This window comes from Mchenga conophoros, linkage group LG13 (assembly GCF_057382185.1).
Source record: "Mchenga conophoros isolate Kocher_MC1m ecotype Shallow Benthic linkage group LG13, M_conophoros_male_GT1.1, whole genome shotgun sequence".
In the NCBI taxonomy this organism is placed as follows: domain Eukaryota; kingdom Metazoa; phylum Chordata; class Actinopteri; order Cichliformes; family Cichlidae; genus Mchenga; species Mchenga conophoros.
In genome coordinates this window covers 25,962,284-25,976,482 of record NC_140538.1, presented here as the reverse complement: position 1 = coordinate 25,976,482, position 14,199 = coordinate 25,962,284, and the positions used below count along the sequence as shown (strand labels likewise).

The 14,199-nt window shown below is 42.9% G+C and overlaps 1 protein-coding gene across 1 annotated transcript; it reads left to right on the top strand.

Annotated features, from left to right (window-relative positions):
* Window positions 1-1,714: 1,714 nt before the first annotated feature.
* On the top strand, window positions 1,715-13,260 carry mocos (molybdenum cofactor sulfurase). The gene is made up of 15 exons (XM_085297499.1): window positions 1,715-2,131; window positions 2,214-2,303; window positions 2,410-2,476; window positions 2,576-3,220; window positions 3,324-3,400; window positions 3,536-3,735; window positions 3,830-3,946; window positions 4,041-4,421; window positions 4,529-4,691; window positions 4,824-4,905; window positions 5,304-5,428; window positions 10,879-10,975; window positions 11,120-11,261; window positions 11,349-11,453; window positions 11,578-13,260. The coding sequence occupies exons 1-15, from the start codon at window positions 2,020-2,022 to the stop codon at window positions 11,683-11,685; spliced, it is 2,511 nt and encodes an 836-aa protein (XP_085153625.1). The 5' UTR covers window positions 1,715-2,019; the 3' UTR covers window positions 11,686-13,260.
* The last annotated feature ends 939 nt before the right edge of the window (window positions 13,261-14,199 follow it).

The following is a 14,199-nucleotide window of genomic DNA, read 5'->3' as shown; positions in this document are numbered from 1 at the left end:
GGGGGCTTTGCCCACCCCCCTTCATACGGCCTCTGCCCTCCCCCACAACAAGCCCTTCTGCCCTTGTAATGAGGCCATACTGGATACAATACAGCCCTTCTGCACAGAAAAAATGTATTCAGCTGAGACCCAAATTTGTGAAGGAAATGAATCAGTGAAGCATAAGTGGCATATTTAATTACTATTCAGTGCGTTGCACGGAGACAATGATGGCTGCTGCGAGTCTCATGGCCGTCTATCAGACGTGTAAGCAGACATTCACTTCTCAGCTATGATTTCAATTCAGCCTCCAAGTTGCACTTCTATGATTAAAAGATTTTACCTCGTGAGAACAGAAGAAGGAAGGCTGTCTTTATAAGTCTCGATACTGACTTGATTTGACTCGCTTCACTTTTTAGGAGGCCTTTATTTCAGAGTTAAGACAAGGTTAGAGGTTAAGCAGTACAAGTAAGCAAAGTTTTATCCAGTTATAACAAAACAGGTTCAACAGGGTGTCTCTTTGTGTCCAAACTGCAAGTAGAATCAGAAGCACAAGAGGAGCATCAAAGCATTCAAGGGCATAGCATGTGACAGCTATTTCTATCCTTTCAGAGACCATGAGATGATCTGGCATTTCATGCCAATCACTTGTGACTAATTTCTTCTCCTTCATGTACCTTGTCTGTCAACTAGATTAAAAAGTCAGGGATTAGATGTAATTGGATTACAGTGAAGTGATTACTTAGACCTGCTGGTGTAATCAGTTACAGTTACTGAAAGCAGAGTACATGTAGTGGTTACCCAAATGGGAAAAACTAGATAAAGGATAAAATATACACACTGCCCTTGCATGATTTTCTGTGGCTTTCTAGCTCTATAGCTAGCACATCTTAATCATCACACAGTATTATTGTGAACTAATCAATATTTTTAATCAGTCACTTCTGATTAATGCCCTCGTTTGTGCACCCTGTTAGCCAGCGAGGCTAGGAGTCGGATGATATGTAAGAGGTACTGAGAAGCAATTTCTCATGCTTGTTACTCAAAGCAGTGATTTCAGATGTCTTGGAAGGAATTTAAATGCCTGTACAGGATGAATACACAGTTCATGCTCATGATATTATTTAAATGTATATATGTGCTTAGCACCTGTGAACCTTTCATGTCTGCTGGGCGGACACAACGCACTCAAAAATCTGATGGATGCCCCATATATGAAAATGACAGCTATAGATTATGTGTCAGTGCAGATCTCTCATCAGCTGCCAGAAACACATGTACGTGCATAATGCATGTATTTCTACAGCCAGCGCCCCCTTTGGAATGTGTTAAAAATATATATTTCATCTGATAATTAAGAAATGTTGATGTAAGGAAATATACTGTGTCCCAACTTTTGGTTTTATATCCCACAGCACCATCTGTTTTACAGTAAAAACACATAAAATTACACAATATAAAAGAACATTTTTTAAGGTAGATAGACTTAAAACTGCATGACTCTCACTTATCGTTAATCACATTCACAAAGAATACCTGGCCTCCCAATAAGCTTACAAGATTCAACTAACCTATATTAAAAACCAGTGTACATTTTTAAGGACTTTTTTTCTCTAAGCTAAACATTTTTAAGATTGCCAACCGTTTATCTGATGCTCTTCTACAAAAATTGGCCAAAAGCGAAGGTTGAGAGTTTTTTTTTCCACGTGACCGCAGTGCAGCTACAACAGTTTTGATTGGTCCAAGGAGCAGCATGTTTTGGTGCTCTCTTCCGTCTTCCGTCTTCCTAGCAGTAAATAAATAAATAGTCATTACACCGAGGTAAAGTAACACCAACATCTGCTGGGTCGGCCGGTCTTACGCACAGGGACTACAAATGGACGAGGACTACAAAAGCTCAGCTGCTGTCCGCCGGACTTTACACTCTAGCAGAGTCGATCAGTAACCTACGCAGTGATAAGGACTGCGTTTGAAATATCTGAAGCAGGAGCAGTCCCGCTGTGTTTTGTGTTACCTTTGTTCGGCGGAACAATTGTCATAATGGCTTTTCACCAACTTTGCACTTTTGAAACTTTTCAGCAGGTCTCGGGGCGCTACGGTTATGGAGAAAACTTCAGAGACGTGATCGAGCAGGAGTTCACGCGGATTAAAGGTAATGATTGTGCTCAGTCCTGAGCAGCAGCTGTAGTGACGGAACCGCTGGCTGTAAACCGTTGCTTCTCTGTTGTAAACAGGGATAACATACCTGGATCATGCAGCAGCTACTTTGTATCCCGAGTCTGTGCTTAGGGACTACTGCCGGGACATTACAAGCAATCTGTACGGTGAGACAAGTCACATAAAATCCCACCAAGTGTTACTGCTATGTGGTTATTTTTCCTTGAGCCATGAAATTTAAAAGCATCTCCTTTTTGTTTTTCCCCCCAATAGGAAACCCCCACAGCCACAACCCCAGCAGCAGACTCACACATGACACGGTGGACTGGGTCAGATACAGGTAAAGTCTGTGCATGCTCTCAAAAGCCTTAATAATGGGCCAGCAACTCCTTCAGTTGGTACTTTGCTGGAATAAATTAGTGAAAACATTTTCTTACAGGGTATTGCAGCATTTTAACACCACCCCTGAGGAGTACTCTGTGATTTTCACTTCTGGTTGTACAGCCGCTCTTAAATTAGTGGCTGAGAGCTTTCCCTGGAGGTCGCACACAGAGAGCCAAGCAGGGAGTCACTTCTGCTACCTCACTGACAGCCATACCTCTGTAGTTGGCATGAGAGGACTGACTTCTAGCCGGGGGGTGGTTACCCAGCCCGTCTCCCCGCAGGAATTGGAAAACAGAGCAAAGGATGAAGCTCAAGTTGAAGATGTTATTTGCCAGACACCGCACCTCTTCTGCTACCCAGCACAGAGCAACTTCTCAGGGAGGAAGTATCCCCTTAGCCATGTGAAAGGCATCCAGGCGAGACGCCTTTACCCAGCGTGCGCCCACCAAGGCCGCTGGTTTGTGTTGCTCGATGCAGCCTCTTATGTCAGTTGTTCGCCTCTAAGCCTACAGGACTGCCCTGCTGATTTCATTCCTATCTCTTTCTACAAGATATTTGGCTTCCCCACAGGTCTGGGGGCGCTTCTTGTCCGTAACGACGCAGCAGACATACTAAAAAAGACTTATTTTGGAGGAGGCACAGCAGCAGCTTACCTTTCCGGAGAAGATTATTATGTGCAGGCAGCAAATATTTCTGACAGGTAAAACATTCTTACAGCCCATCGAAGGCCAGATAGTCTCTGAGAACTCACTGTTGTGAGCATCTGTATTCAAAACGCAATGTTTTCTCTCTCCCCGATAAAGATTTGAAGATGGCACTGTGTCCTTCTTGGACATCATTGGCTTAAATCACACATTTGAAGCTCTTTACAGAATCACAGGTACTGTTGCCAGAGCATGGCGATTCATTCAATCTGTTTAATAGCGAAATCATGATGCGTATGCGGGTTGTTTATAATCTGCCTCAGGTTAAAAACAACAACCCTCAACCTTCGTTTATTTCTTTTTCCCTTCAGGGGGCATGCACAACATCCAGCAGCACACGTTCGGCCTGGCACGATACACTTACATGCTGCTGTCAAGTCTTTGCCATGGCAACGGGAGACCAGTGGCTCACATATACACCGAAGGCCAGTTTGACAGTCCAATCACACAGGGCGCAGTCCTGAACTTCAACCTAATGGATTCAAATGGACAGATAATTGGCTATTCACAGGTGCATGTGGAAAACAGAATTTACTTCTATTTCATAACAGTCTAATAATTGTGTGTTTATGTAAAGGAGGTGAAATAATTTCTGTCACTCACAGGTCGACAGAATGGCCAACCTGTACAATATTCACGTGCGCACGGGTTGCTTCTGCAACACGGGGGCATGTCAGTCCTTCCTCGGGATCACCAGTCAGCGGGTGAAGAGGAACCTGCAGGTGAGAGATGAAAGAAAGAGAAAATTGTCAAAGTCGGTTAAGGGCATGCGTAGGTAGAATGAAACGTCTCTCTCTCTCTCTTTTTCTCTTCAAGGCCGGCCACGTCTGTGGAGACAACATCGACATAGTGGATGGCCAGCCGACCGGATCTGTTCGAGTGTCCTTCGGCTACATGTCAACATTTGAAGACTGTCAAAAGTTCCTGAACTTTGTGGCGGAGTGCTTCGTAGAGAAACCCGTCAGAGTAGACCAAGAGAGGCTACAGGAGTTAAAAAGAGCTGCTGCAGCGTCAGAGGACTCCAATGAATCTCCTTCAATCAAAATTACTAATGGAGAAGTATATAAAGGAGATGAAAAGAAGCCCACAGAAGCATCACTGAAGGGATTTCAACTGAGAGACTCAAACAGCCATGGGGTGGCTTATACTCTGACCAACATATACATCTATCCTATCAAATCTTGTGGAGCGTATGAGGTTTGAGAACAGCCCAGCCTTATCTCTCGTCTTTCTTTTCTAACCTTTTTCTCTCCTCCCCCTTCTTCCACTCTACCTGTTTTGATTTGACTCTGCTCTTCATGCAGGTCCACGACTGGCCGGTGGGCCCGCTGGGTTTACTGTATGACAGAGGCTGGATGGTGGTAAATGGAAACGGCGTTTGCCTGAGTCAGAAGAGGGAGCCACGTTTGTGTCTCATTCGCCCGCAAGTCCACATTCGCTCCAACAAATTGCTCCTGCAGGCACCAGGTCAGACACTCAGTCCATGGCTCACTGGGAATACATTTTTAAAATATATGTCTAAATTTCAGTTAGTCCGATTTTTGTGCCGTAAACTTCAACGAGGATTTTTGTTTTGCTTTTTCTTCAATCGCCCTACAGGGATGGATACCATTTCTGTTCCCCTGGAAAACAACAATCATTCGCACACGAGGGTGTGTCACAGTAAAGTTTGTGGTGACAGGTGAGCTGGCAGCGTTTGAGACATCCGAAAAGCATGACCTGCAGGAAATATTGTGACACATGTCATTTGTTCTTTGTTTTTCTCTCGTGTCAACGCTCTCCCTACCTGTGTCGTTCTTTATGCTACCCCTTCTTTGCGGATGGCATTATAAGGCCCTCCTCTCCCAGCTTCTTATGAAATTCCTGCTGCTTACCATTTTTAGGGGAAAACAAACAATAGAGCACTGGATGATATTAATCTCCTCTGACAGATCCCCACATGACGAGTCACAAGCTTAAAAAAAAAGCCATTCACCCAGTGATTCTCCGATTAGATGTCACAGCAAATAGTAAGCAGCATCAAAACTCTGTAGATTTCCCCCGGGGGTCTCCTGAATATAATCTTCCTCCTTCCCCAAGGGTGGAGACTGTCGACTGTGGGGATGAGGCTGCATCATGGCTTTCAGACTTCCTTGGACAGCCGTGCCGCCTGATAAAACAAAGGCCTGATTTCACCCGAGAAATGAAGAAAAGGCCGAGTGAAGGTACCAGTACAAGCGTTTCACCTGTTTTGCCTCGCCTTTCTCTGTTTACTCCAGATTTATGTGGAATACAGTACACGAGCAGTGTGACCTTGCATTCAGTAATGCTGGCAACATCTTTTTCTGTAACACTGCTTAAGAGCGTCAGATTGTAATCCGAAAGACTGTGAAAATGCTGCGTATGCCAGGGATTCTCAGCCAAGGATGTGAATCCCTCATTTAGACTGGAACATGCGATTTGATTTTAAAAAATCACACCTACTGAGCAAACATTCACACCTGATTCCTTTTGCACTTTGCAATGTGTGAAAATTATTAATAAGGGAGCAGAAAACATGCCCCAATATGTTCATTTCATCCTCTATATTTTCTTTTTGGGCTCCACTGGAGTAGCTTTGGATGACTCACAGTTCAAAACAATCCTTATTTATCTTATTCCTAGCTTGTGTGCGCCACTCTGACACAAGCCATTTTAGCTAATTCACTCTCCCAGCCTTAAGCCAACGTTTTTCTGATTGGCTGTTCCATTGTAAACACAAGATATGTATATTTAAAGTGCTTATCTAAAAGTAGTGCATACCTGATTAATGAGTTAAATGTCACAACTCAGTGGCTTAAAACTGTGTACTTAAATTTTGTACAATAGTTCAATGAAATTGTAGTACTGTCCCATGTCAGCGTTAATATAAAGGCAAGCAAAACACAATAAATAAATGCATAAAGTGCATCAAGTTCAGTTGTTATAGTTAATATGACTTCATAAAAGTGAACTTAATCTGAGTATGGAGAGCCAGGATTTTAATGGCAAGCCTGTGCTACAAACTGGAGATGAGGGATTTGAAAGCTCTGGACATTTAGCATCCAGGGAGAATCTAAGGCTAGGATTATACCAGGAAATACTTACTTATACTTTTGCATGTATACAACGGTCAGCTTGGGTCTGCATGACTTAAATTTCCCCATCAGATGGTGAACTTGAGGCTCTGTGCAGACCTCAGAGTCACTCCCACTTTGTTATGAACAAATGGACTTGTGGCTGCTACCACTGGCCTGACTTATGCTCCTTGAAGAGGAATGCACACAAATCCAGACACCACAGTTCTTCTTATCGTACCACTTTGAAAGAGTATGATGAGAGGAGCCATGTGAAGTCGGTGCCATTGTACTGCTGTGTCTTTTGAGCTACAGCAAATTAGGACATCTCAGCCTCGCCTGTGCAGATGCCGATCGTTCTTTGTTTTGAAATCTGCCTTTTGCGAGTCTCCAGATTATCCTGGCGTTTAATATACATTTCTGACATCTTCATTTCCCACACTCCACATCTTTGGAACTTTTTTATTTGTATCCAAGCTAAGCAACAAGGCCAAGGGATGTAAGCACATAAGGAAAAAAAGCTGCCGTTCCCAGAGTGGCCTTGAGGCTTACTCCAAAAGTGAGTAAAACCCTGTAGACTGCAATGTTAAAAAGCCCAAATTTATACACATAAAAGCTGCAGAACATAATTTTGATCTCTATGGTCACATCTCACTTAATAACAACAGTACAACTATATGACAACTACACTGTGTGTGTGTGTGTGTGTGTGTGTGTGTGTGTGTGTGTGTGTGTGTGTGTGTGTGTGTGTGTATATGTATATGTGTGTGTGTGTGTATATGTGTATATATATATGTGTATATATGTATATGTGTATATTAGGGGTGCAACGATACACAAAATTCACGGTTCGGTTCGATACTTTGGTGTCACGGTTCGATATTTTTTCGATACAAAAAAAATGTTCATGCCTTTTTAATTTGTCATTTATTAAAATTATAAATATATATTTTAACTCAAAAGTACAGTTTTTAAATTTAATGTTGCTGAAACAAAAATAATTTAAAAAATAAATATATCTGATTGAGGAATCACTCATCTTTGGAAAAGAGAGTTTATTACAGAGAAATGGCTCTTTCCAAAATAAAAGCTATACTATACGCTTCTTCTGGGCTATATTCTCAGCAGCATATTGTAGCGGGTCAGGGCTGTTCGGGGTTCTGTTTGTACAGTTATGTTTTGTTTATGTTGCCATAGTGACGGGTGACACCCTCTTGCTGCGACGGTGTGTCCTTCCGGGGTCAGAGGGCGCCCTGTGTGTTGTTGTTGTTGTTGCTGTGCGGTTGCCGCGCTGAGCAGTTAGCTAGCGGCAGTGTTCTTCTGCAGATGTCAATAAACGGCTGTGCTCCCTGGCTAGCTCACGGGAAGCAAGACCAAACAACACCTCCGTCTCCTCGTTGTCTGAGCTCGCCACATTGATGTCAGAAGTGGGATGATGGTGGCACCCCATGTTCTGACCCGAGTGACTTTTCCCCCGCCTGTCGTGACCGGCGGTGCGCCAAAAGAAGGCACCTGGATATTTGCAAAGTGAAAGCAAAAAACAAGCGCAAATTCAAACGCGATTTCAATATGTCACATATTGACAGTGGCTCACCGATGCCAATGACATAATTACCCAGCTACATTTCCGAAAGAATGCAAAAGCATTGACATATATTTTTCCTTCCTACAATAGCCCGAAGGGCAGGGCAGAGATAGATTTTGGTAGCCCGACTGGAAAAATCGCTAGCCCGATTTTGCAAGCCCTGTGTTACAGGCATGGCCCTTTAAGGTTGAAGCCTGATGGGAAATGTATTCGGGATGTGTGTAGCGGGACTGCCTGGTGTGTGTGTGTGTGAAGAGAGAGAGCGGAGAAGGGGAAAAAGTAACGGTTAGCTACAGAAGAGACGGAAAGAAAATAAATAAAAGGAATATAATAACTCCCTCGACAGCCAGAGTTGTGTCGGCGATGCTCGCTGTGAGTAAACTGTTTCAGCCCACTGTACGCTGTGTTCGTGCCTTAGAGAAGAAATAAAGTTCGGTGAAGCAGTTTCCTACGCCTCCTTCGATCTTTTTGCTAGCGGAGTTGACCTGTATAGTAAGCTGTTGCCGGCTACGAGTCAGTTACGGAACCTTCAAGTAACTGCCAGAGGTTTCCTTACTACGGTTCGGGGCCGCGGTTCTGGCGCGGTAACACCTGTATCTGATTGAGGAGTCACTCATCTTTGGAAAAGAGAGTTTATTACAGAGAAATGGCTCTTTCCAAAATAAAAGCTATACTATACGCTTCTTCTGGGCTATATTCTCAGCAGCATATTGTAGCGGGTCAGGGCTGTTCGGGGTTCTGTTTGTACAGTTATGTTTTGTTTATGTTGCCATAGTGACGGGTGACGCCCTCTCGCTGCGACGGTGTGTCCTTCCGGGGTCAGAGGGCGCCCTGTGTGTTGTTGTTGTGGCTGTGCGGTTGCCGCGCTGAGCAGTTAGCTAGCGGCAGTGTTCTTCTGCAGATGTCAATAAACGGCTGTGCTCCCTGGCTAGCTCACGGGAAGCAAGACCAAACAACACCTCCGTCTCCTCGTTGTCTGAGCTCGCCACATTGGTGTCAGAAGTGGGATGATGGTGGCACCCCATGTTCTGACCCGAGTGACTTTTCCCCCGCCTGTCGTGACCGGCGGTGCGCCAAAAGAAGGCACCTGGACATTTGCAGGACTTTGTGTGGGGCAATGGGGTCGTCGGGGACGACTGACCCCTTAGGCGGGGGCTATGTAGCGGGTCAGGGCTGTTCGGGGTTCTGTTTGTACAGTTATGTTTTGTTTATGTTGCCATAGTGATGGGTGACGCCTTCTCGCTGCGACGGTGTGTCCTTCCGGGGTCAGAGGGCGCTCTGTGTGTTGTTGTTGCTGTGCGGTTGCCACGCTGAGGAGTTAGCTAGCGGCAGTGTTCTTCTGCAGATGTCAATAAACGGCTGTGCTCCCTGGCTAGCTCACGGGAAGCAAGACCAAACGACACCTCCCTCTCCTCCTTGTCTGAGCTCGCCACAATATTAAACATATCAGGTCCCCATAAGGAGAATCATGTGCTAACGGCTGTCTAAATGACTCGGGTAAAGTTTGTAACATGCATGCTTGTTGTTTTTGTCTGCTTCCACTTGTCTTTGCACTAGGATGATGTAAATGTGCAGTCATATTCGTTGTGTTCCCACTAGTGCTCCGTTATCGAGCTACCCCTGCGTGGGGCTAGACGGCTAACACGTTAACGAGCTAACTGCTCGCTAACACACTAGTTCCCACCCATGTAATTGAGCATTGCGTGGCACATCCAACATACTGTTTTACTTTAGTCCATGATGCGCTTACCTTCAGGGTCATATGTCACATGAAAACCAAAATAATTCCAAACGCCACATCTGAATGAGGGTGGGGAAGGTTCAATTTGCCATGTTGCAAGGAGAGCTTAACTTCTGTCTCGCTAGCTTGCCCTGCGCTCGTCCTTCTGATGATGCTGTCTGTGTTGAGCGCTCAGTGGATCTGCGCTCGACAGTGCAGCCTAGGCTGAGTAGTCGAACGCAGATTTACTGAGCGCTCAACACAGACAGCATCGTCAGAAGGAAAGTTGATAAAATAAATTACAAATTTTGTATTGTTCATACATATGCATACCGAACCGAAAGCACTGTATCGAACGGTTCAATATCGATACGAGTATCGTTGCACCCCTAATATGTATATATGCTATACTGTATAGTGCAGACTATCCAAAAAAATTGCATGTGCATAAAACAAAGTGCATTTGTGTTTTCCACCACTGTAGTTTATGGAGCTTGCTAAATGAGCTTGCTAACCATAGTCAACTGATTTAAAAAAAAAAAAAAATCAATAACAGCATTTATAAAGCACGGAGTTAAGAAAACAATGGCTGAATCCATCAGTTTATGCACTAATCCAGTGTACAGTACCACTGCTGATTACGTCTTTAGGGATGTTATGATCTCAGGTTATTGTCCATTTTCTGTAGAGCACTAAGAAACTTGTTGCAACTGTTTTCACAGCCTGAGTAAATTTCCTCATATCAAGTGAAATTTCACTCGAATCTTTAATATTTGTTAGGCCATAACTGGCAATTTGACAAATAAACACTCAGAGAGCAATTCTGCAATCTGGAAAAACTAACTCTTGCTTCAGTATAATATTTCTTGACAAGTTTTATTTACTAGACAACTTCTGTCATAATATCTAATCAATAATTATTTCCTTTTAATTTAAAAAACAAAAATGTATTTATTGTGGTATAACCATCTCATTTTTTGTGGCTGCTCTTTCTCTGCTACAGTTTCTGCAGCTGTCACTTCCTTGTACATTCTCTGATATTTTTTTTAAGAATATTTCAAGGACACAGTGATAGAAGATTTCATCCGTGTAACCCAACAAAACATTTTGTGTGTTGAATTGTGAGTGCGCATTTGGATGTGTGCCAAGATTCACTTACATTTTCCAAATGCTGTATTTCAGTAAAACCTCAATTACCAGACTTTTTAAAACGACAGTGTTAATGAAAATGTTTTCCTCAGCTCACTGTGCTAATATGAAGTTGTTCCCTTCTAGCTGCCACCTCCACATCGCTCTCCCTGGTAAATGAAGCTCAGTATCTCATGATCAGCCGTGCCAGCGTGGAGCTCATTCAGAACCTAATGAGCAGCAGGTTTGAACACATGGCATGTTATTCAAAATACACATGGCTCCAGTGAAATATTCAGGATGCGTCGATGTCTGTACATTTGCATCACAGTGGGTCATTTACACAGCAAGGCAAACTAACATGCAATTTCCCCATTTGCCTTCTCAGGCAGGACGATTCTGAGGGCGATCAGCTCCTTGACACACAGAGTGTCATTAGCCGCTTCCGGGCCAATTTAGTCATCGCTGGTGTCGAACCGTTTGAGGAGGATAATTGGTCACACTTGGTTATTGGCAGTACTCAATTCATGGTGAGCTGACACTTTGAGATAAATGATGAAATCTTCAACTGCGGATTTGTCCAAAATGAATATGCTCCCTCTGTGATTAACCTGAAGGTTGCAGGACATTGTGTAAGATGTCACATGGTTGGAATTGACCAAGACACAGGAAGCAAAACAAAAGAGCCGCTAATGTCTCTATCTGCTTACCGCAGCGGGAAGGTCAGTCAAAAGCAATTACTGCACCTTCATGTAGATGCTTTGTGTGGTTGTGTGTTTGTTTGTGTGTGTGTGTGGCAACTCAAACGCTCTGCTATTTTGTGATTTTTTTTTTATTTTTTTTTAGGTGACCTTTGGTGTTTACCTGACCCATCAGCTAACAGAGGGCTCCACCGCAGCAGCCAATGTCCTCTCGGTCGGTTCCCTCATACAGCCCAAGCCAAACAGTTCTTAAAGCAGTCGTCTGCAACATCCTCTTAATTTATTTCAGTGACATCTCTGGTCCTTAGAGGCCTTTTCTCTGCTGTGCATCCTAAATATCACCTGTCAAACACTGACAGAGTTACTGGAAACGTTTGCTCATTTTCTTTGTATAACCTGAGTGGTCCTCAAGTGTCCTTTTCATGCCACATCATTCAGGCTTTCAGATTGTTGTGATGGAAAATGTATGACATTTGGGGATTTTTTTTTTTAATGTAAAGAAGATGTGAAATAAAAAAAAAACTGCTGTCACAACTTTGTTGTTGAGCAAATGCATTGCAAGGAGGGTTTTTTTTCTCTATAGAAATAGAAATGTGTACAATTACAAACCAATTCCAGAAAAGTTGGGTTGCTGTGTAAAAGGTAAATAAAAAAAAAAAAACCAGAATGCAATCCCCATCACTTTAAACCAACTTTGTCTTCAATGGCTGTTCCTTCCACAGAGAAGAAAAGAAAGTGGCTTGTGCTCACAGCCAGAGCTGAGTGCTTTAGATGACCACATTAATGGAGCCAAGAGTAGAAAAAAATGACTGAAAAGAATGTTTAGATCCCTATGAAGCCCCAGCTTTTGGCTCATAGAGGATACACCCACCTCATTATTTGAAACTTTGGCCGTGTATAATATGAGCATCCACCATCCTAGCAATTTTTCATTTCAATAACTGTCATAAGCCTTTGAATCGTGGAGTGTCCGTTTCTTCATCTCAGAGTCAACTTTCACTAAGACAGCAACTGCAGACTCCCAAATGCTCTTCAGAGAGGTGTGCTGGCTTAGTGACAATACACAGTGAACTACTTTGATGCATGCGTAATGATGTGCAGTAACAGCAGCCCGTGTCTTTATGTATTTTGATTCAGTTCAGTTGTATTTATACAGTGCCAGTCAACAACAACGACTTTCAGTGCAAGAGCAAGGCTTGACCAGAGAACCCTACAACACAGCACAGAGAACTCTTACTCAGAGGTGGTTGTGCTCCAGCGTAGCTGAGGTAATCCTGCAACTTAATACAAGGTGTGGATCACTTTAGGCCTCATCATCATTATCATTCATCTGATGCAGAGCTGGAAAATAGGCATATAGAAATAATGACAAAGTCAAAGTGCGCCAATAATTGTGCACGCTGTGTGGTTTCAATGTGTTATCTGATCCAGAACATGTCAAGCTTGGTGCATTAATCCCAGCTTATATTAACCCTCCAGACAGTTCTTCGTGAAGGTTTTCCCCATGAAGGTTTTTATTGACATTTCCTCCCAAACACACCACCAATGTGACTGCTGCCAAAAATCTAAAACATATTTCTTGCAGTATAGAAACCTCCCAGAGTGTCGGTGATCAGTAAATGCTCCCAAGGGTGCACTAGTGTTTTTGGTGTGGATTGCAAATCTGTTTTTATTTCTTTCTTTTTTCTTTTTTGCATCTTATATTTTATATTTTAAAGTGGTCCTGAGCAGTAGCTCTCCAGGCTTGTCAGTTTCAGTCCAGTGCTTGTAGCTGGCCATTTTCAAAGGTTTTGTTTTGTTTTGTTTTGTCACTTAATGCTGATCTATGAATCATTCAAGCATTAAAATAAACTTACTCAAAGAATGGACTGGAGTTCTGTCTGCGCATAACTTAGCACACTTATCAAAAAAAAACAATTTTAAATGGTATCTTTTGGCTCTTTATCACTAGCAGCCTGTATCATAACACATGATATGTTCTCATTGCTTTAGCTGAATCTACAAAAAATGCAATAGATAACACAGTTTGACAGACATAAAATAATGTTTTTGCACCAGAAATGAGATTCTCTAAGGGCTCTTAGCTGAAAACGTTTTACACGGTGTTCAGCACGCTATTAAATAAGTCTCACAATACTGGACAAGTGTGGGGCAAAAGAAGAAGTGTCAGGTCTAAAATACTGGATCAGAAAATCATGTCCTCATGAAACACATAAAACGTCAGGAAAGACCTGACACAGGACCTGAAAGATGCATCTGGCCCTTCAGTTGATCAATGAAAAATGCTCTCAGTGGAAGGCTGGCAGGCAAGTAGCCATTGTTAATGATGAGAAACAGGGAGGAAAGGCTGAGGTGCGTCAAATTACACAAGAAGCATGTCTTATGGAGTGAGGAATCCACATTTTAAATTGTTGGTTCAATTAGTGATCAATATGTGCAAGGGAGGTAAAGCGAGAGGGATAACAGTTAATGTCTACAGCCCTAAATCTCTGCAGTGTTTTGGGGCTGCATTTCAGTCAGTAATGTTGGGGAACTTCAGGTAGCCTGGAGAAGTATTCCCGAAGAGTACTTACATAATACTTAATTTTAGGAAGTATTTTGCCCAAACTCTCCTTTAAATGCTTTTTTTAGTAGATAGTGAAAGAACTGAGCCTTTTCTATCATTTAGTTGTTTATCTATCACTTAATTACTTTGTGGTTGTGGTGAATGGCCAAGACGCAGGTTTTTATTAGGAGGAAAAGCTTTAAAAAGATTTATGCCCCTGTT